General features: G+C 55.8%; 1 protein-coding gene across 1 annotated transcript in view; it reads right to left on the reverse strand.

The window, feature by feature from the left end:
• ARHGEF10L (Rho guanine nucleotide exchange factor 10 like) overlaps positions 1-23,246 on the reverse strand; it is a 141,674-nt gene that overhangs the window by 10,973 nt on the left and 107,455 nt on the right. Inside the window, 1 exon segment of the mRNA XM_053898907.1 lies at positions 18,828-18,976. Coding sequence (XP_053754882.1) covers positions 18,828-18,976 — 149 coding nt within the window.

Consider the following 23,246-nt stretch of genomic DNA (forward strand, 5'->3'; position numbering starts at 1 on the left):
GTGGAATGACATTCACATTATGGGGATCCCAGAAGGCGAAGGGAGAGGGAAAGAGCCAGAAAAAAAAGAAATAATGACTGAAAACTCCCCTAACCTGGGGAGGGAATCAGACATCTGGATCCAAGAAACCCGGAGAGTTCTAAACCACATGAACTCGAAGAGAACCACACCAAGATACACTGTAATTAAGACGGTAAAAGTTAAAGGAAGAGTCCCAAAAGCAGCAAAGGAAAAACTTGTCAAGTACAAGGAAAACCCCACAAGGCTATCAGCAGATTTCTCAACAGAAACTTTCCAGGTCAGAAATGAGTGGCCTGACACATTTAAAGTGCTGAAAGGAAAAATCTCCCAACCAAGAATTCTCTAACCCAACAAGGTTACCATTCAGAATTGAAGGAGACATTAAGAGCTTTTCAGATAAGCAAATGCTAAAGGAGTTCTTCACTACCAAACCAGTTCTACAAATACTGCTAAAGGGACTCCTTTAAGCTTAAAAGAAATGGCACTAATCGATAATAAGAAAACATACAAAAGTAAAAATCTCACTGGACTAGGTAAATGTACAGCAAAGGTAATGAGCCAATCACTTATACAGCAAGCATAAAGATGAAAAAATGTAGGGCCGCTTGAGTGGCTCAGTTGGTTAAGCGTCCAACTTCAGCTCAGGTCACGATCTCGTGGTCTGTGAGTTCGAGCCCCGCATCAGGCTCTGGGCTGACAGCTCGGAGCCTGGAGGCTGCTTCCGATTCTGTGTCTCCCTCTCTCAGCCCCTCCCTTGCTCACGCTCTGTCTCTGTCTCTCAAAAATAAGTAAAAGTGTTTGAAAAAAAATGTTTTTAAAGATGAAAAGATGGAAGTACTAAAATTAACTAAAATCACAATAATTCATTGAGGGAAAAGCATAAAAAAAAATGTAAAATGTGTCATCAAACATAAAACATCAAGGGTGGGGAGTAAAAAGGTAAAGCTTTAGAATCTGTTTAAAATTACATTGTTATCAACTTAAAACAGACTGCTATTGCCATAGGAGATTTTACATGAACCTCAAGGTAAGCACAAGGAAAAACTTATAGTAAATACCCAAAAGAAAATGAGAAAGGAACCTAAACATAACAGGAGAAAACCATCAAACCACAAGGGAAGAGAGCAAAAGAAGAAAGGGACAGAACGGGAACTACAAAAACAGCCAGAACACAATTAACAAAATGGCAGTAAGTATACACTTATCAATAATTACTTCAAATGTAAATGGACTGAAAGCTCCAATCAAAAGCCAGAGAGCGGCTGAATGGATACACAGCAAGACCCATCTTTACACTCCCTACGAAGGACTCACTTTGAAGTAAGGACACACACAGACTGAGAGCAAAAGGATGGAAAAAGATATTCCGTGCACAGGGGAATGAAAAGAAAGCTGGGGTAGCAATACTTACACAAAGTAGAGTTGCAAACCAAGCCTGTAATAGACGACAAAGAGGGGCACTACACAAATGATAAAGAGGTCAATCCCGAAGGAGATGTAATTTTTATTAATATATATGCATCCAACAAGGAGCATCAAAATATAGAAAGCAAATCTTAACGGACCTAAACGGAGAAATTGACAGCAACCCAGTAATAGGCAGAGACTTTACTACTCCACTTTCCTCAGTGGACAGATCATCCAAACAAAGCAAAAAAATCAATAAGGAAACATCGGCCTTAAATGACACATTAGACCAGATGGACTTAACAGGTATATAGAGAACTTTTCGCCCCAAAGCAGCAGAATACACATTCTTCTTCGCAAGAGCACAGGGAACATTGTCCAGGGTAGATCACATGCTGGGCACAAAAGAAGCCTCAGTAGATTCAAGAAAATTGACATTTTATCAAGCATCTTTTCTAGCCACAGTAGTATGAAACCACAAATTAATTATAAGAAGAAAATGAGAAAAACCACAAGTTAGGAAGACCAAAAAACTATGCTACTGAACAATCAACAGGTCAAAAAAGAAATCAAAAAGGAAATTTTAAAGAATACCTGGAACACTTTTCCAAAGAAGACACCCAGATGGCCAACAGACACATGAAACGATGCTCAACGTCGCTCATCATCAGGGAAATATAAACCAGAGCCACACTGAGATACCACCTCACACCAGTCAGAGTGGCTAAAATGAACAAATCAGGAAACTACAGATGCTGGCGAGGATGTGGAGAAAGGGGAACCCTCTTGCACAGTTGGTGGGAATGCACACTGGTGCAGCCACTCTGGAAAACAGTGTGGAGGTTCCTCAAAAAATTAAAAATGGAACTACCCTACGAGCAAGCAATAGCACTGCTAGGAATTTACCCAAGGGATACAGGAGTGCTGATGCATAGGGGCACATGTACCCCTATGTTTTTTTTTCAATTTTTTTAATGTTTATTTATTTTTGAGAAAGAGAGACACAGAGCATGAGCAGGGGAGGGGCAGAGAGAGGTGGGGAGCAGACTCCAGGCTCTGAGCTGTCAGCACAGAGCCCGACGCGGGGCTCGAACACACGAACCACGAGATCATCATCTGAGCCGAAGTTGGTTGCCTCACCAACTGAGCCACCCAGGTGCCCCACTAGAAAGGAGATTTGAACAGCAATCAAAAACCTCCCAACAAACAAAAGCCCAGGATCAGGAGGCTTCCCTGATGAGTTCTACCAACATTCAAAGAAGACTTAATACCTACCTTTCCCAAATTCCTCCAAACACTTAAAGGGAAGAAAGCATCCAAACATATTTTACAAGGCCAGCATCACCCCTGATACCAAAACCAGACATGGACACCACACAAAAAAAGAAAATTACAGGCCAATGTCCTCGATGAACGTAGATGCAAAAATCCTCAACAAAATATTAGCAAGCTGAATCCGACAGTACATTAAAAGAGCCATACACCATGACCAAGTAGAATTTACTCCAGGCATACAAGGATGTTCAACATCTGCCAATCAATTCATGTGATACAGCACATTAGCAAAATGAAAGGTCAAAATCATATGATCATCTCAATAGATGCAGAAGCATTTGGCAAAATGCAACATCTATTTATGATGTTGAAAAACTCTCAAAACAAGGTGGATACAAGGGAATGTACCTCAACCTTTAACAAAGGCCGTATATGGGACAGTCCTACAGCTGATAGCATCCTCAATGGAGAAAAGCTAAAAGCTTTTCCTCTAAGAGCAGGAACAAGAGAAGGATGTCCATTCTCACCACTGTTATTCGACATAGTACTAGAAATCCTAGCCACAGCGATAAGGCAAGAAAAGAAATAAATGGCATCCAAATCAGAAAGGAAGAAGTTAAAACTGTCACTATTTGCAGATGACATGATATTGTATGTAGAAAACCTTAAAGACTCCACCCAAAACCCATTATACCTAATAAATGAATCTAGTAAAGCTGCAAGAATAAAAAATCAATATACAGACATCTGTGGCATTTCTGTACACTAATCACAGCTCATCAGAAAGAGAAGACAGGACAACAACCCCATTTCCAATTGTTACCAAAAAGAATAAAATACCTAGGGATAAATTTAGCCAAGGAGGGGAAAGACCCGTACATTGAAAACTCTAAGACGTTAATTAAATAAACTGAAGAAGACACGAATAAATGGAAAGATACTCCATGCTCATGGATGGGAAGAATTAATATTATAAAAATGTCCATTCCAGGGTGCCTGGGTGGCTCGGTCAGTTAAGCATCCGACTCCTGGTTTCAGCTCAGGTCATGATCTCATGGTTTGTGGGTTCAAGCCCCACATCGGGCTCTGCATTGGCAGCACGGAGCCTGCTTGGAATTCTCTCTCCCTCTCTCTCTGTCCCTCCCCCACCGCCTCTCTGTCTAAATAAGCTTTCAAGAAATGTTTAATGTCCATACTACCCAAAGCAATCTACAGATTCAACGCAATCCGTATCCAAATTCCAATGCGTACTTCACAGGACTACAACAGAAAATTCTCAAATTTGCATGGAACCACAAAAGACCCCCAATAGCCAAAGCAATCCTGAGAAAGAGACGTAAAACTGGAGGTATCATACTCTCTGATTTCAAACTACACTACAAAGCTATAATACTCAAAACAGTATTGTTTTTGCATCGGTACAAAAACAGACCCAGGTCAATGGGACAGAACTGAGAGCCTAGAAGTAAACCTGAATAAATAGAACCCATACAACTCAACAACAAAAGCCCCAAACAACCCGATTTAAAAATGGCAGAGGACCTGAATAGGCAAGTCTCCAAAGAAGACTTACAGATGGCCAACAGACACATGAGAAGATTCTCGAGGTCACCAATTATCAGGGAAACGCAAATCAAAACCACAATGAGGCCTCACCTCACACCCGTCAGAATGGCCCCCAGCAAAAAACACAAGGAACAACAGTGTTGGTGAGGATGTTCAGACAAAAGAGCCCTCACGCACTGTTGGTGGGAATGCACACTGGTGTCACCACCGCAGAAAACAGGATGGAGCTTCCTTGAAAAATTAAGAATAAAAATATCGCATGACCTACTTCTGGGTATTTATCCAAAGAATACAAAAACACTAATTCAAAAAGATACTATGCTCACTATGCTCACTAAAGTTGTATTTACAATAGCCAAGAACATGGTAACAGCCTTAAGTGTCCATCGGGAGATGAACGGATAAAGAAGATGTGGTGTGTTTACACAATGGACTATTTACTACTCAGCCATCAAAAGAATGAAATATGCCATTTGGGACAACATGGATGGACCTAGAAGGTATTATGTTAAGTGAGATAAGTCAGACAGGGAAAGCCATCCTGCAGAATTCCACTCATATGTGGAATCTGAAAAACCAACACCAAAACAAATGAAATGAAACAAAACCAAACTCACAGATGCTGAGAACAGATGAGCGGTTACCAGAGGGAAAGGGGGGTCGGGGACGGGCAAAATGTGTGAGAGGTCAACCGTATGGTGACGGAGGGTGAGGCGACTTTGTAGTGCGCACAGCGCCAAACTATAAAGCTGTGCTCCTGAAACTTACGGAATAAAAACAGTTATGGGATGTCAGGCACTTACTATGTTGAGGGCCTCTAACTCTGACTTTGGGTTGGAATTCAAGAAAAGGAAAAAGAAATCGCAGAGCAGACAGATTGGAGCCGGAGGGAAGTTCCTGGCGATTAGAAACAGAACAGGTGCATTTTGTCCCAGGGAGCAGGGCCGGGGTGGGGAGCGGGGAGGCCCCTCAGGAATGAGTATGCGTGTCAGGGTGCAGCCCGTGGTTAGATGGAGGGGAGAGGTGGGCAGGCGCCGGGTCACCCCGGGGCCACCGCCATCCAGTTAGGTGCGGGAGGGGCTAGGCTGGGAAGTGACAGGGTCAGGTTTAGCCCCGAAGGACGTTTGCTTCGCCAGTGAACGTGGCGCTAACACTGCTCGGTTTCTCTGGCCGCAGCCCCGACTCCACCCGGCTCCGATCACCAAGACCTTCAAGCGTTTTCCCCGTTGAGATAAGGAAGCTAATGGTGGAGGGGAGCCAAGCCAGGGAGGGCAAGCCTGTGAGAAGGCCAACAAAATTGCTTTTCCGAGCCAGTCCCCGGCGGCTGAGCTCTGCACAGGGCTGAGGGTGGCCTAACAGGTTGGGGGGGTGGGTACAGGAAACTCCAGGGCCCCAGGTTAGGGGAGGAGAGAGGCAGAGCATCGTCCTCCTTTCCCCGTGTGCCAGGCCGCCCTCGAGGGGCACGGTTCTATGGCACAGCTCGCCCCTGACTGGGGGCACCCGGAGAGCAGAAGCTGAAGAGGCAGTAGAAATTTCAGAGCCAGGCCCAGTCCACGCCGTGCAAGGGGAGAGGAGGATCTTTGATCCCTCTGGCCCTCACCCCCAAATGCTGGCTTTCAGTACTCCTTTTCTCCTTCAGAGAAACCCCGAGCAGCCTGCTGTCCTGAACAGACAATGTTCCAGAAGGCCCAGCCCCGGGCACAACACCAGGTTCAATAGGACACTTCCCGAGGGGCCTTGCTGGGAAGGGCCAGCCGAGGACTCACCGACCCCCATCACAGCCAAGCCGCTGAGGCTGGACCTGACTGCCCACAGTGCCCACCGCCAACGAGCAGACAGATGGACGGACGGGGCAGCGGGGTGGGAGGGGCCCCCAACAGGCTCTGGCTGCAGTCTTTTTTCCAAAAACAGCATGCACACATTTGCACACGAGCGCACACACGCACGCGTGCTGCACAGGAAAGCATGGGCATGCTCGCCCCTGTGTGCAGCAGGGCTCCTGCCCAGCTCCTAAGAAAGGGCCAGAAGCGTTTCCTGCCTCCCAGAAAGCCAGGCTGCGCTGGAACCGAGAGGCCTAGGGCTGTGGAAAGCCATACCTGAGTCTGCAGCCACTCAGCCCCGCATGCTGTTGTCGGAATCCAATTAAGAGAGAAGTCAGCAGTGGAAATCCGGGCTCATTTCTCCAGAGGCGTGACAAGTCTGCCCCCAGGCCCGAACGACTTTACACAAGGCCTGCGCCAACCCGCAAAGCCCAGCGGTCGGGCGGGTGGGGGAAAGGGCAGGATGTATGACCAACGACACGGAGGCCCAGCCCCTCACCCCTCAGTGATCTCCGGGCTCCCTGAGACCCCTCCCCACTCCAGGAGCCCGCCATGGAGCCAAGTCCTGGGAGTCCTGGCCGAGCCTCCTGGGCACACAGGAGGACTAGGTGGCATCCCGCAGCATGGGTCCCACTACCCCTGGGTGGGGGCAGGTGGCAGGGAGGCCCGGTCCTTGCTGCCCGTTGGGCTCGGTGCTGGCATCCCACTTGTCACCTCTGGACCCCTCCTCTATCCCTAGCTGGTCTTGGAGCCCAGGAGTTGGGGTGGGGGCACCCTCTCTCTAAGAGGACTCTATCCCCCTTGTCTTTGAAGAAGGCCCCCTGCCCAGCTGCCACCAGCACAGCCATGCCCCTGCCTCTGAGCTCTGGGAGGCTCCGTGCTTCCTGCCCACTTGACCCCCATGGTCCAGGCATGGCGATCTGCCAGCTGCTTATCCTGAACCAGGAACTGCTCCGTTAGGACGATAATTCTGGACCAGTGGTCTGCAAACAGTGGCCCTCAGACTATACCAGCCTGCCACCTGTTTGGGGAAATTAAGTTTTCTTGCAACATGGTCACAGCCACATAGAAAAGAATCCATTCCAGTGGCTTGGGAACTCAGCACTCTGACCATACACCCCAGGTCCTTAAGGACAAAAAGATCTGCAAAGAAATCCTGAACTTTACCCAGTAGGCTTGGTGTGGGTGGTGGGACAGGCAGAGCGATCCGGAAACTGTGGTGTGGCTGAAGCTCACTGATGTTGGGGGGGTGGAGGTCCGTCATCTGGGATCTGAATTGGAGCTGTCCGTATGAACCCTGGCCCTGTGCACCGAAAAGGGTCTGGAGCAATGACCCCCAGCAGTGGAGGGTGCACCAGGTCTCGATTTCCAGACACCGTTCCCCACAAAAGGGAACCAGCCTAGGCACCCCAGAGAAATGGCCGATCAGGGCAGGGGAGGTAACAGGGGAGCTTAAAAGTCCCGATGCAGAAAAGCAAGGAGGTGCCCAACGAACGACGAAGAAGGTGCCCAAAAGACCCAGGAGCCAACACAAACAGCTCCTGGTGGCCACATCGGAGACAATTTGAGTATTAAAAATAATAATGATGGTCTTGGATTACAGTACACTGGGTTTAAAAAAGAATCTAGGGGCACGCGGGCGGCTCAGTCGGTCAGGCATCCGACTCTTGATCTCAGCTCAGGTCACGATCTCAAGGTTCATGAGATCAAATCCTGCATCGGGCTCTGTGCTGACATTGGAGAGCCTCGGCATTCTCTCTCTCTCTCTCTCTCTCTCTCTCTGCCCGTCCCGTGCTTATGCTCGCGCACGTTCTCTCTCAAAATAAATAAAAACTTTGAAAGTTAAATCAACATAAAAAAGAATCTATAAACATGTAGAGGTGGTACAGGAAGGGGGGAGGGCTGAGTCCGGGTAAGGAAACCCCTCTGTAAATAATGAAAGTTCAGGATGAAAGTTTGCTGAGGAACAGGATGTTCACATGTTCTGGAAGAATCACCTGCAGGTGACCAAGGAATTAATTACACAGGGAAACCAGTCCCTTTAGGATGGGGACACCTGAAGGACCCGCCTTCACCGAGTGACAGAGGATGAGGACGGGCCAGCCTGCGTGTCCTGCCCCCTCGTGTGACGCAGCGAGAAGTGCACAGCTTCCCCACGCAGGATCTGGCCGAACACCCCAAGCCCATCTGGGGGAACACCAAGCAATTCCTGCTTGTGAATGTTTTATGAGACCCTGGCTTGGATTTCTCAAAAAAGTCAGGATCACGGAGACCAAAAAAATAAATAAATAAATAAATAAATAAGGCAGAGAGATTATTCTAGATTAAAAGGAGACTAAAGAGGCCTGAAAAACAAAAGCGAGGTTCAATCCCAGCTGGAGGGTTCGGGAGAGAAGCTATGAAAGATACTTGGGCACAGCTGGGAAGTGCCACTCTGCTGATGTTAAATTCCCGGGCACGATAACGCTGTAGAAGTTACGCAGGAGAGCCATGCCGCCCTTCGCTCTTGAGGGGTTAAGCCTCATGATGTCTGCAACGGACTTTTAAATGGTTTAGCCAAAAAAGGGAGCGTACATATAAAGTGCGGAAAGAATTATGGCAAAATGATAACGGTTGGTTAACTAGCTAAAGAATATCTGCGTGGTTTTGTACTATTCTTTCAACTTTACTGTTGAAATTTTAAAAATAAAAAGTTTGGGGGGGGGAGGGGGTGACGCCTGGGTGGCTCAGGTGGTTAAGCACCGACTTCGACCCAGGGCATGATCTCACAGTTCGTGAGTTCGAGCCCCGCGTCGGGCTCTGTGCTGACAGCTCGGAGCCCGGAGCCTGCTTCATATTCTGTGTGTGTGTGTGTGTGTGTGTGTGTGTGTGTCTGCCCCTTTCCTTCTCATGCTCTGTTTCGGTCTCTCTCAAATATAAAAAATAAACATTAAAAATGTTAAAAATAAATAAAAAGTTTGGGGAGGGGGGAATTTATTTAAAAAAAAAAAAAAAAAAAAAGCTGGCAGCCAGAGGGAAGGGCCCGGGTCGGAGCCCGGGCTTCTAGCTCATCTCCGTCCAGGTAACTGGCTCTCCTCGCACACCTGTCAACGGAGCCTGGAGGAGAAGCCGCCGTTTGGGGTCCCGGAAGGCTCCACGGGGAGGGCAGGGCGGGCCTCCGTGAGGAGCTGGTCAGGGAGCTGGGAAGAAACCAGGTGGCCTCACCGGCCCACGGCGGCCCGCCTCCCCTCGCCCCGCGGCAGGGGTGCACACAGAGGGTTTCAGGTGACTGACACTGCTCCAAATAGTGCTGACACAGCCCGGCCTCCATCCTACAAAATTTATGTGCCTCCAGGTGCCGCTTCTGTGCTTGGTTTCTATAAATCGCCAGGGTGAGCAGCTCAGCACTCAAAGTCATTAGAGCTGAGAAGGTGCCACGCGGCCAGGCAGGAGCGCTAGGGTGGTCGGGGCTGGCCGGGGGCTGCCGAGGAAATGGCAGAAGGCTGGCGCAGCTACGGCCCGTGGGCACCTACTGTGTGCCAGGCCCTTCCCGTGCTGTAGGACTGCATCCTTGCAGAGACCTTTACGAGAGAAGAGGGACCACCCGGAAAGGGGAACATGAGCACAGGTGACCCCACGGGGCAGGGGCAGGGGCAGGGGCGCAGCTGGACTCCCAGCTCGGGACTCACCCCCAGACATCTCTGACCGAACGACCCAGCAGAATGGAGGCATACGCGGGGCCCTCCTCCCCACCCCCTGCTTGGTCCCCAGGGCGGGCTGCCCGGCAGGCACAGTCATGGGCCCCTCCAGAGATCACCCACGGAGCACTCGCCAGCCCCTTGGCCAACCCTGCCTCCGCGTAACGCCCCAGCCACCTGGGATGAGGGCCCCTCCCTGCCGTCCCCATCTAACAGGCAGGACACGGAGGCTTCGAGAAATCAATGGTGTGGGGTCACTCCACCAGCCTGGGGCCGGGCCGGGAACGGAGACGCAGGGGTCCCGCTCTGATCCGCTGCTCTGGGCAAGGCACCATCTGTGGTTTAAAGGCAATCGGCATGACGACTCCCGTCCCTTTCTTTATCTGTCTTATTCTTATCAACGCGTCACAGCTGAGAAAACGGAGAGGCTGAATGACACTCACAAAGTCACTGCACAGGAAACGGGGGGGGGAGGTGGTGGCCAGGATTCCAGCTCAGGGTGACCAACCGCCCCGGTCTGCCTGGGGAGGCACCTCTGTAGCACCAGAAGTCCAACGTCCTGTCCTGGGCAAGCTGGGACGGTCCCCCAGAGGGACCCCACAGGCCACACCTGGTCTCCCGGCCACGCACAGACACCTTTGTGCCTCCACACACCTCCTCCAGAGTCCCACCTGCTCACGGCCAAGGGATCACGTGCCAGAAGCAGAGGGGTCCTTCCGGCGCATTTCTCAGGGGGGCCCAGGACGTGACACCCGCTTCCCCCTCTCACCAGCAAGTCGGTCAGCACCCCTGGGGCTCAGCCGACTCATCTCTAAACTGGGGGTGAGGTCGTGTCTGGCTAACAAGAGACCTGACCTGGTGCTGGGCTCTTCCAGCTCAGGGCCACCCCGGGAACCGAAAAGGGAAGGACGGACGGGTGGAGGTCCCCGCACAGCTCCAAGACTGCCAGCCTGTCCCGAACTTTCAACAACCCCGTTTTGGAATCAACTGTGAAAGACTTGGCATCCCTGGTGCATTTTTTCCAGAAAGACGGTCAACTGCTTAGTCTGCAAACCATTTTTGCCCGTGCCTCTAAAAACTAAACTAAAATCCATTGGTGCAGCGGCTACTCTGGAGGGAGTAGAATATGAAAAGCACCTCCGAGCGTGGGCCACTGAGAGTCCCCTCGTTAGTTCCTATTTAATTTCCTTCTGTTGTCCTGGGTTACGTGAGGCGGCAGGCAGTTCCTCTCCACCTGAGGGGGGACGCCGGGCTGTGGGCCACCCGGGGCCACCCAGCACCTTCAGAGGGAGTCTGGCCCTAGCACGTGCCCCAGCCCTGCCCTGCCCTGTGCAAGCAGTGCCCCGGCTGAGCCTGCGGTCTGCCTCTGCCCCAGCCACCGCGGGGGCCCCAGCAAGACAGGGCAGACACAGGACACGCACCTACAACACCCACAGCACCCGAGCACGTCTGGGCCCCGCTCACCGCAGCTCAGCTCAGCTCACGGAGTCCCCGCAATCCCCTCCAAGAGGTAGGACCACTGAGCATCTGGGCAGACTGGGGAACTGAGGCTCGGAGGGGGCGTGACCTGCCTGGAAATAGCCGGGCTGAGCTCAGTGTGCCTGGCTCACCTTCTGTGTGACACTTTCATCACCGGCTTCCTGCTCAGAAGAGGCAGTGAGGTCATGGGCTCCGGGCCAGACTGTCAGGGGAAGCTCCCCGAATTCCTGCCTCTACCTCCCCGACTTTGGGGTGATAAGGCGAATGCCACATAGGGCTGCTGTAAAGATCCCAGGAGTCGCGACTGGCAAAGGCCTTGGAACAGCCACTGGGACAAGGGAGTTTCAATGAGCGTCCACCCCACGGCCCCACCCCCACCACTGCACCCACGCCAAAGGAGCGGGTGCACGAGAGCAGGGTGGCCCAGCGCAGGGACCGAAGTGCCAGTCAGTGCCCAGCCCTGCGCCCGAGGGCTGGGAGAGGCGGGCAAGTGTGTGATGGGAGCTTTGTTCGGGAAAGATCCTCCAGCAGCCCGGCCTCAGAAACAGTTCCGGGTGCCTGCTACGGTTGCAGCCTTCTCTGCTTTGCTTCCCTGCGGGCCCCACCTGACTGAGCCTGAGCGATGCCAATCCAGGCACGTCACCTCACCGGGTGTCCCGAGAGGTCCTGACCGAGCCCTTCCTGTCACCGTACGACAGCTGTGACACTTGGTGTTTCACGTACATTGAGCCGCCGGTCCTGGGCTCCGTTCTGTAATTATCCCCATTTTACAGGCGGGGATGTGGAGGCACTCAGCGGTGGAACCCAGGGCTGAAGCCAGTCAGCCCAGCTCCCCAGCCCACACGGACCGCGATGCGAGCTCGCCCAGACACGGAAGCAGGACTGCCTCCTTGGAGCTTCCAGCCCAGCACACCCTCCCCCCGCCGGCTGCCAGGCTTGAGATGACCATTTGAATGTGCGAGGCACCGGCCTGAACCCCTTCCTGTGTGATCTCACTCAATCTGTGATTACACCCGGAGTCTGGTTCTGGGCTTAGGCTCCCAGCCTCCACTGCATCAAGGCCCAGCCTGGGGCCCGGCATTCAGGGGTCCGTCCGCGGCTCTGTGTGTCTTTGCCAGGTTCTGGGGGGCTGGGCAGCTGGTCCAGTGATGTCTGTCCTACAGGGCTCAGAGCGGAGGGTAACCGCAGAGGGGGCATGAGGGGGGCACATGGGAGAGCCAGATAGACCGGAGGACAGACTGACAGCCAGAGACGCTGGGGGCAGGGGCTCAGACACAGAGGACTGCCACCTGCCGCCATCGTCTGCCCCCTCCCTCACTTGCAGCCCCCAAATGTTCTCTCCGTAATAACCTCTTCTATCTGTCTTCCCTTCACCACCTCCCTCCTCTCTTCCATGGCTTCACAGAACCTGCTCCCTGAGCCGACAGCTTCTTGGGTTCAGCCAAACAACTTGTTTTTAAACCATGAAGTCCTTTACCAACCTAAATCTTCTAGGACGGGGGAGACCAACTATGAGATACAAGAAAGATCTGAGCTCTTCCCGGTGAGGAGACAGGGGGCCTGGAGCCCTGCCCCTCAACCATCCCCAGGCCCGTAGGACATCCCTGGAGATCCCTCCTCGCAACCCCCCGATGCCCGGAGCAGGGTCAGCCCTGAGCTATGCCTGACCCCTCGACGCATCCCCCAGGATGGGGGGGGGCCCAGGATCCCCAAACCCACCACCACCCCCTACCCTTCACAAGCTCCCTGAAAGGAAGTTCTTCTAAAAGTCTAACCTCCATTCTTCCTACCGTTGGGAAACGCTCGCTATCCTTGTTACTGTCTGAGCCTCCTGGGAAGTCTCTGGTCTTTAGAAAATCAGTGTCTCAAGTTTCACCAGCCAATTTTTAATTTAAAAAATAAATAACAGGCCGACAATAATAATGATGTGCGCACTTAAAAAACTAAGACAAAACCGTGGAACAGAGAGGACTCAATGCAGCGACATGAGCCCTGCCCCGCACACTCAGGGGGCCCCCAGCACCCCGAGGACTGGGTGAATCTTTCCGCCCTCATGCCAATTTGCATAGCATTACCCAGGAAACCCCGCGCCTAGACTTCGCTTTTGCAAATTCCCACCCGTTTCGTGTCATAAATAAGACGGGAGACAGAAAACTAATACAGCCCGGGGATGCATTATTCATACCACATTACACTGTTATGATAGATTTACAACAGCTAATACATGCAAACTAAGTTTGGGCACTAAACGTGAAAATTAAGGGTGGGGAAGGTGGGTGTATGCGGGGGTGGGCAGGGGGACATCTGGGGGCTGTCGGTGTCCAGGAATCCAGAGAAGTTTCTTCTCGGGCATGCTTGGCGACAAAAAGCATCAGTGCCTGTATCGGAGGCCAGCGCCTGGGTGCCAGGGGGGCGTGGCAGCCGCAGGAAGTTCGGGAGCCAGTGCGAGGTGGGATTACTAACAGCAGGCACTGTGGGAAGCACCTTTCATGGGCTCGGTGCTGAGCTCTGAAGCAGGCTAACATCACACCCCCTGTTCTGCACATCCCCTGCCCAAATCTGCCCTCCTCGCTGAGCGGGCCCGCCACACTCCGAGCCCATTCCCCGAAGGGGCGTGCCCAAGGCCTTCACGGCCCTTCGCTGAGCACCTGCTATGCGTCAGCCTGGTCTCTGCAGTGGGAGCCAACCGGGCGTGCTCCTGCCCTCACTCAGCCTCGGTCTGGTTAATCTGGTAACTGTCCCCAAAACATCAACACGCGGCCGTGGCCAGTGCTACGAAGGAGAATGGCCTGGTGTCACGGGAGCGGGTCACAGGGGTATGACCCAGTGCACGTGGAGGAGGGGAGGTGGTCCAGACAGGCTTCTCCGCGGGTGGGAATGGGGGAGCCAGGGCCTAATGAGCGCGACGCTGCCTCCATTAACCCTCTCAACAGCCCTGCGGGACAGGCGCCAGGCCCGGTCCCCAAACACGGACACAACCTGCCCCGTGTCCCAGCACTCTCCGGGCACCTGTCCCCAGTAAGGTTTTTTTTGTTGTTGTTTTTTTTTTTTTTAATTAAGATGCAACAATCATCCCACAGCCGGCTTCCCCTCCAGCGATCGGTTAAAATGAAGTCCATACGACTGGATTAGACTTTGAAGGTGCCGATCTAGATAATGAACAGGAGGACGCGGTGTTGACACAGGCCCTGGTGAGCTACATGATTATTTAACAGGCCTCGCCGCCGTTCCGCTGGGATCAAGGAGCTGAACAAGCAGTTGGTGGACGAGCGTCCAGCCGAGAGACAGACTGTGGGCACCGGCCCCGCGGGGGACAGGCTCAGAGAGGTCAGGGGCGGCTGACGGGGGCGCAAGCGGGCCTAAATGGAGACGGCTGCAGGGGGCGGGGGCGCAGCTCAGGGGCCTGGTCCCGGGGAGCCCTCCGAACTGTGTCTGCGCACCATCAGGCTGACTCCGGCCCGGCTCACGGTGCCTCCCCTGCTCCAGCATCATCCCCGCCTCCTCCCTTCCTGCCCTCATCACAGACACGCGCCTGCGCGGCCCGGCTCAGGGGTCCTGACCTCCAGGAACCTCGCCTGCTCCTGTCCCTCCTCTGGCTGCATCTGGCACCCCTCGTGGCTCCCTTGGGTTCCCGCTGGGCCTGGGCCTGCCCCCTCCCGGTCTCCCCACCCTGGGTTGACACTGACTACCCCAGGTCTGCTCCCCACACCGGACTCTGAGCTCCCCGCGAGCTGAGAGCAGGTGCTACTCGTGTCCGTCGATCCCTGCAGCACCCCACACAGAGGGCCTGGAAATCAGGACACCCCCCTGTCCGTCCACCATGACTATTTACTCAGATCACTGCTATGTAAGCTGGACACCAGGGAAATGAAAATGAACAGGCAGCAATCCTTAGCCTGGGAGACGTGTTGGCGGAGAAAGCAAGTATATAAACGAATGACAGTTCCCAGGAGCTACGTGTAACAGGACAGAAACTGCAGGGGACAAATGCAGCCCAAAGGAGACAGCCTTCCATCTACCCAGGCGGCCAACACAGAGGTCAAGAGCAGACTCAGGAGTCAGATGCCTGTGCTCAGAACCCAACTCCGCCTCCTTCTAGCTGTGTGACCTTGGGCAAGTCACTTAACCTCTCTGTGCCTCTGTTTCCTCATCCGTGAAGTGGGAGGGTTAAACAAGTTAATTCATGCAAAATACTTAAAACCCATACCTGATCCACACCAAGTACTCAAGATGTTTCGGTTATTATTATTTCCTGGGGGTGGGAGAAAACCAGGCAAAGCCTCTCAGAGTCGACACGAGGCCGACGTTAACTCACTGTGTCTTCACATCTGGCCCAGAGCCCCGCTCACCACACCTGCAGCCACCAACGCACTCCGGGGCCTTCTGGCTTGGAGCACCGAGCAGTTGCAAGTATCTCAAATCCCCATCGAGGGTTTTCTCAGGCCTGGGGCACAGGTGCGCACCGGGCCCTAGGCGGCTGTGCGAGAGCACGGCAGCCCGGACGGCAGCCGGGTCTCCAGGCTGCTCCCCCAGGCCTGGCTGACCGTGTGCTGGGCACCAACGAGAGTGTCACTAGCCGCGGCCGGACGGAGCTTGCTTCCAGAGCCCCGGCGCTGAGGTGGGCAGGCTTCCTCTATTCCAAGCGGCAGCGGAGTGCAGCTTTATTAAAAATGCACGGCGATCACCTCATCGCTGGAGGGTTGTGGGGACCGCATGGCACAGTGCGCGAGCTTTCCGGTCTCCCTGGCCGCAGAGGGGGCGCGTGCTCCCTCTGACCCGCCACCCCTTCTTCCGTCCAGCCTCCTGCACCCGATGCCCCCGACACCCCCCGTGGTGTGCAAAGCAGGTGAAAGGCCATATTGATCCCCTTTTTGAGAGCAGCTGATCCACAGCTAATCTTGAATCATCACGGCCTTGAGCTGCAGCACAGTGGCCGCGTGGCCCCAGGGCTGGTCGGGCCAGAGCGGGGCTCCTGGGCCTGGGTAGGACTGTGCTGCGGCTGGCGGGCGGCAAGATCGGGTGAGAGATGGCCGGGGCCCGGCCTCGCCCGTGTCCTGCCCTCCGTCCAACCGTCCCACCCTCCCAGGACCGCCGTCGGCAGGAGGCGAGGCCCCTGCCAGTGACCCAAGACGACGGCGCGCCCGGGGTGCGGACACGTGCAACACCGACCCAAAGGGAGCTGGATTCTCCAAATAAGCCACATATGCCGCAACGAGGATTTAGGTTAGGGACCTGATTACAGGGATGACTCGTGCTCACTGAACACCTGCCGTGTGCCAGGCCCCGGGATGAAATAACCGTTTTCCATAAATGTTCTCACTCGACCCTCTAGAAGTACTGTTAACATCTCACTTCACGGATGAAGCGACTGAGGCCCAGGAAGGCTCGGTGCCTGGTCCAAGGGTGCACAGCTTGGCCGGACAGAGCAGGGCCACCCAGCTGGCCGGCCAGCTCCACACCTCCAAGGGCTCGGGACGCCCAGAGAACCCGGCGTGCGGGGCGGGGGGGGGGGGGGATGGCCAGGACAGAGATGGGGCCACTGCCTTTGGTGATGGCCCCCATTCCCTCTCCAGGAAGTCTCAGGGCCCAGGGGAGGGGGGTGGAGAGGGGAGGGGAAGAGATACGTTCTGCTGTGCCGCTCAGGCCCCACTGCCCACACCTTCTCCCCAGCAACCAACAGCCACTGAACACCCCCAGGCCTGTGCTTTCTGGGTCCTCGGGACCCTTCCTCAGACAATTCTCCTTCTGAAACACCTCTTCGTTCACATCCTGCCTCCCAATGTCCTCAGCTGCCTCCTCTCCCCCACCCCTGCCCCATTTCCCCTGTTGGCATGAGGAGCAGGTCCTCTGGCCAACAGGGGACTCGAAGAGCCTACACCTGCTCATCTCATCCTCTCTCTGCTCTTGGCTTCTTCATATCTCTGGGCTCACTTTTCCCACGTAGAGAACAAGGTTGTGTCTCCCCCATCGGACTGGAGGCCCTCAAGGGCAGGGCTGGGCCTTCCCCCATCAGACTGGAGGCCCTCAAGGGAGGGGCTGTGTCTCCCCCATCAGTCTGGAGGCCACCATGTGCAAGACTGGGACCCCTCCTCCCTTCCCCAGCTGCCCTCAACCAGGCCCCAGTGCTCAGCTGCCGGCCGAGGGCCCCTCACCACTCTCCTCCGAGAGTCAGAACCTGCACAGGGTTCGAGCAGGGGAGAGCAGAGGCGGCACCTGGGCCTGCTGTGAGGACAGTGCAGGGACACTGGGGGAGGGGCTGCAGGAGGTGAGCCAAAGGCTCGAAGACGGGCCTCATCCTTCCTCCTGCCTGGGGGCTTGAGACCCAGGAGTTTAGGGGACCCCGAAGGCCCTGGGGAGCCAAGTCTCCCTGCTCTCCTTCCTCTCAGAAGGGGGAGGAGGTGAGAGGCCCCCAGAGCAAATCAGGCGCTGGGAAGGGGGCCTGTGGCTACAACGGCTCAGGGCTCCCCTCCCCGCTCTGGCTTTCCCCCCAGGAAAAGGAAAAAGAACAACAAGAAATCCAGAGCGGGAGGTAGCAGACTCCTTCCTGCTCACGCCTCCCTGGCCCCTCCCTGGAGTGTCCCTCCCCCTGCGTCCACCCTGCCCCTGGCCAGGCCCAGCTGCACCAGTGAGGTCACAGGTCCTCAGGCTCTGTCCCCAGAGCGGAGCCCAGGAGTCACCTTCAGCCCCCAACCCCCTTCTCCTCTAAAGGACAATTAGAACTCAAAGCCTCAACCCTCTGGTTCTATTCGCCCACAGCTCCCTGGGCCTCAGTCTCCCCCCTGACCCGGCTCCCATCGCCTGCGATCTTACGACGGCAAGACTCCCGTAGTGCTCTCGCCTGCCTGTCGAGTAGCCAATTTACAGCCGGTCTGCAGAGATGACTGACCAGGCGAGCAAACGGTAATGGCCCCCCCCTCACAGAAGCTCGCCCGGGGCATCGGTCTGTTCCGACCCTGAGCCTGAACCCAGACCTCTCTTCTGGGCCCGGTCATCAAGGCCTCATTCCACGCTGATAATCCAGACAAATCACATGATGGCAAACGTCACCGAAATACCACTGGGGAGCCACACCCAAGTCTCACGCCCCGGGGTGTGGAGAGACGGGGTGAGCAATGCTGTTGGGAGGCGACAGGCACGGGCCCAGCCTGAGTCCAGACAGAGGCCCCGCATGGAGGCCCTCAACCCAGGGGCCAAGGCGCAGGCCGTGCTCCGCCCGCAACGGAGCAGGGAGCACCCAGCAGCCTCCAGGTCCACACTATTTAAAGAGCCCAGCCCCCAGGACAGCTGCATCCACACTGGCCTCCCCTCAGCACAGCCAGGCCCCAGGTACAGTGCAAGGCAAGGACCCCAGTTCCAGCCCCACAGGCAGCAGGAGAGCACGGCCCAGTGGTCGTGACCCTTCCCCTCCAGGCAGCCCAGGGATGATGCCGGGGCAGAGGGCAGGGCCCGGCAGTGATTTGGGGGCCCCTCTGCTTCTCAGCAAACCCTCACTGATCCCTGAGACACAGCTGGAACCATGAGAAGGGTCTGCAGGGCTCTGCCCAGCAAGACGGTGGCCTCGAGCCACAGGTAGGGCCAGTACCTGAGTTTGCAAGCTAGTGGCATCTAACACAGTGACCCGAGGCCCACAGCTGGCCCACACGGCATCCTCCAGGCTCAGCAGGGTGCGGACAGGTCCTGGCCCCACAGTCAGGCACACGGGAGGGCTCTCCAGGTCCCAGGGGACACCACCTGCAGGGAGAGGAAAACAGCAGGTCAGGAGGGGGGAGGGGCACTCCTCAACCCTTGGGAACGGATGGGAACCCTCCGCAGAGGGCCCAGGAGGGCCCCACCAGCACCTGCTCGACCCTCTCTGTGGCCCTTCTCCCTCCTCCAGAGGGTCGGGGCTGTTCGTACCTGCCTCCGTCGTGCCCCACCCCCTCTGGGGGCTGAACCCCCCAATTCGCCCTCCTGCTCCCCTCCTTTATCTTTCCCGCTTTCATTCCCTCCCTCTCTCCCTTTCCGTCTCTCTTCTGTTCATCCCACGCACACTTAGTGAGCGCCAACTCCGTGCCAGGCCCCGTGCTGCGCCCTGGGAAGAGTGCAGACCCTGCCCTCAAAGAACCCCCCTGCTGGCTGGAGAAGCCAAGGGGCTGGTTAATCAGCAGTCCCCATACAAGGTGACAAGCACAAGTGACCGGGCACGCACAGCGGGCCTTGAGGACTTCGAGACAAAGGGGGAAATTCGGCACGGGGGAAATCCCAGGAGGTTTCCCAGGATCGGCAGCATCCGCACAGTCCTGCCAAGAAGGCCGCACAGCATGGTGGGAAGTGCCTTGACCTGGTTCTGCTGGAAAGTCAATCAGGACTCGGAGCACATCTCTCCCCCCTCTCAGGGCCTCAGTTTCCCTATCTGTAAAATGGGGCAACCACCAACGTGGTCTCCGAGGACTTTTTCTACACGTTTCTGGCCGACTCTTGCCATCTCAGAGACTCCAGGACACTCTTGTCACCTGTACCAAGAGCTCTGATGGCCTCCTGACCCGGCTCTGGACACGATTCTCCCCTGCCCACCCCAGGGGTGCTCGGCCGACCCGAGAACATGCCCGGAATATCCCCGGGCGTGTGAGACAGGCGTTTCTCTGAGGTCACACTCAAGGCCACACAGAACCCCCGGGGCCACCCTGTCTTGCCAGCATACCGGGTGAGAAGTGGGGGGCGTGGAGAGGGAATCTGGGGCACACAATGGAGACAGGCGGCGGTGGCTGGGGCCTGGGAAGAGGGCAGAGGCCGCTGCTGGCGTGCCAGTGCCCAGCCGCCCTCACAGCCCCCCCACTGGGCCCCTGTCATAGCCCTTCCCTCCGAGCCAGCTGCTGGGGGCCGGGGCGGGGCATGACGGGGCACAGCTGTCTGCAGGGCTGGGGGGGCCACCGGGGCACCCGGTGGAAGTCGCCGCTTGGGTGCATCGGGAGGAGCCCTCGGAGGACAGACCAGATGCCCTCCCACCCCCGACCCCCAGCTTTCCCTCTTCCTCTACCCCTCCCCCACCCATAAAACGGGGTCTCCTCTCGCCCTTCTGTCCCACTGACAGCTGGCAGGCTCCCGGGTCACCTAGGAGGTGGGGGATAGGGTCTTTCCAGCCCATGAACATGAACACACGGGGAGTAGGCTGGGCCGGAACCCTGGCCGCAGCCTCCAACCTTCTGCAAGACCTTGGACAGGGGACTTCACCTCTCGGAGCCTCATCTGTAACATGCGTGTGACAGGCGTGCCTGCACGTCGCAGAATCAGAGGAGACACGCAGAACACGCGGCACGGGGGTGGCACCCAGTCAGGAACCCTGACAGCTTTGACCTGCCAGGTCGGCACTGCCAGGCGCTCTGCTCGTGAGTCGTTTCCTGAACTCCTGGCAAGCCGGTGTGGAAGGCGCTATTCTTATCCCGGTTTTACGCCGAGAAAACAGACACAGAGAATTTAAATAACTGGCCCCAGCGACGCGGCCAGAAAGCCTGCAGTTGCCCGTTAGCGCTTGTCGGGTGTCATTTGCTACAAAACAGCAGTGTGCAGAAGCAGGTGTGGACTCCCCCTGACTGACGTGACAGCAGAGACCCGGGCAGCTGAGAGGTTGTGCAGAGTCACCTGAAGGGTGACGGGCCAAGCAGGGCCTCCCAGAGGCTTCCCAGAGTTTCCGACGGGCTCTGGGATCAGGACTGGGGTCTAGGATGGTGAGTGACCACACGGTGGCCGGGCCTCCACAAGGGATGCTGACCCCCTGCCCAGACACCGGAACCACAAACTGCAAGGCTTCTGGCGCCCCCCAGTGGCCAAAGGTGAGTAGTGCGTGTGTGTGGCAGAACTACTATGGCTAGGGTGGGGCTGTGACCTCTTGGTGGGGGGGGAGGGGTTGGTGAGCAGGCGGAGAGCAGCTGGGGATGCTGGGACCACACGTGAAAACAAGGGAGTGGGGGCTCTGCCCCGTGGGCACACTGGTGAACTGTCTACCCTGTACTTTTCTAGCACAGAGCACAGTCATGGCTGCCTGGGGTGGGGGGTGGGGTCTGAGCCCTGAGGACCACATCACTCTGACCCCTCCTCCAGAAACCCCCCAAGGCCTGACTCCAGGACAAAATGAGAAACTGTGGCAAAATTTAGTAAGATGTTTGTCTATCAGAAAGGGCACCGGACAGGCTCCAACAGGCTCTAACGAGCTGAGCCTCAGTTTCCCCAAGTGTACCACAAGAGGCCAGAGCTCAAGGGCTCCTCCCAGCCCTCCCGAGCCACAACCTTAGGATTTTAAATGCAGTCACTGTGAGCTCGGGGCAGGGCTGACCCCGGCCCCCTCCGTGCCCTGCAGCGGCTCTGGGTAAGCCCGCACACGTCCTGGCACACGCGTGCACACTCACATGCACACGCCAGCCCCGAGTGACAGCCTATCCGTCTGGGCCCAGGACCGGCTCTCATGCCAGATGAAGGGAGATGTCTCAGCAAAGGCACCTTCAGGAGGCAGGAGCCCCTCCACCCCCGCTGGTCTCCCTCAGGGACGCTCACCCAGCCGGAGTCACAGGTCAGAGGGAACATCCTCGGGGCCAAGAAAGGCCCAAAGGGCAGCCTGAGCCCAGCAATAACGACAGTGACGACGATGGTGACAGGAACTAACAGGTGCCCGTCCCGATACTTCCCGGGCTCCATCTGGGCACCTGACTCATCACATGGGGCCTTCACATCCACTCTGTGTGCAGCCGCCTTCACACCCATTTTACAGGTGGGGAAACCGCGGCTCAGAGAAGGGAGACAATAGGCCCAATCTCTCACAGCTGGGACTCCATCCCAGGCAGCCTGACTCCTCAGTCCATCCCCTTACACATTCCATCATCTGCCTCCTCAAGGGGGTGGCCCTGGCCCTCGTCCCCAGCACCTAACCAGGGACAGCTCCATACCCATACCCCTCCTCTGCCTGGTCAGAGATGGGGTGACAGAGGGTACCTGGAGGTAGCTCCGCTCAAACACAGGACTGGGCAGGGACAGCGGCCACCTGAGTCATCTCTGGGTCCCAGTGCCCTGCTCAGGGCCTCGCACCTCATGGGCACTGAATACGTACTTGTTGAGTGAATGGAAGAACGAATGAATGAACGGATGAATGAATGTGTGAGTGAACGAATGAATGAACGAATGAATGAGTGAGTGAATGAATGCACGCAGGTATGCAGAGGCTCCCGGGGAGCAGCAGAATGACTGCCGTGACCACGCTGCTCTTGGCCTTGGACTCCAAGGCCCCTCCCGCTCTACCGTTACGGAACTCCGTGTGGCCTGGCGGCCTTGGAACCCTGTCACGTCTCAGCCGCTGCTTCCGCAGGTCCCAGGACTTGGGCCAGTCCCCCGTTGGCTCTGCACGTCTTCCTTAATATTTCTGGGCCTTCCCTTCTGCAATGAGCCAGATCACGGGCCGGAAATGCCCGTTTTACCAGGTCTTGGTCTCAGCCAAACCCAGGCAGGACGGTAAGCCTAACTACAAACACGAATATTCCATCCAGCACCGGTTCCGAGCCCACGAAGGGTCTGTGTCCAAATTTCCCCTTTTTATAAAGACACCCTTGCACTGGATCAGGAGCCCGCTCTACTCTACTGTGATCTCATCCTAACTAATCACATCTGCACCAACCCTACTTCCCAGCAAGGTCACGGTCTCAGGTTCCAGGGACTAGGACTTGAGCCTCTGAATGTGGGGAGGATATAACTCAACCTATGCTAGAAGATGTGGGTCTAACTATTGGCTTTCAGCCCAGAGCTGAACCAGAAGGGCTCCACACCCGGGGCGCCCGGGTGGCTCAGTCGGTTAAGCGTCCAGCGTCGGCTCAGGTCGTGATCTCATAGTTGGTGAGTTCAAGCCCCACATCGGGCTCCATGCTGGCAGTTCGGAGCCTGGAGCCTCTTCAGATTCCGTGTCTCCCTCTCTCTCTGCCCCTCCCCTGCTTGCACTCTCTCTCTCTCTCTCTCTCAAAAATAAACCAAATTAAAACAATTA

This window comes from Panthera pardus, unplaced genomic scaffold, assembly GCF_024362965.1.
Source record: "Panthera pardus isolate Hobbes unplaced genomic scaffold, ASM2436296v1 HiC_scaffold_11, whole genome shotgun sequence".
In the NCBI taxonomy this organism is placed as follows: domain Eukaryota; kingdom Metazoa; phylum Chordata; class Mammalia; order Carnivora; family Felidae; genus Panthera; species Panthera pardus.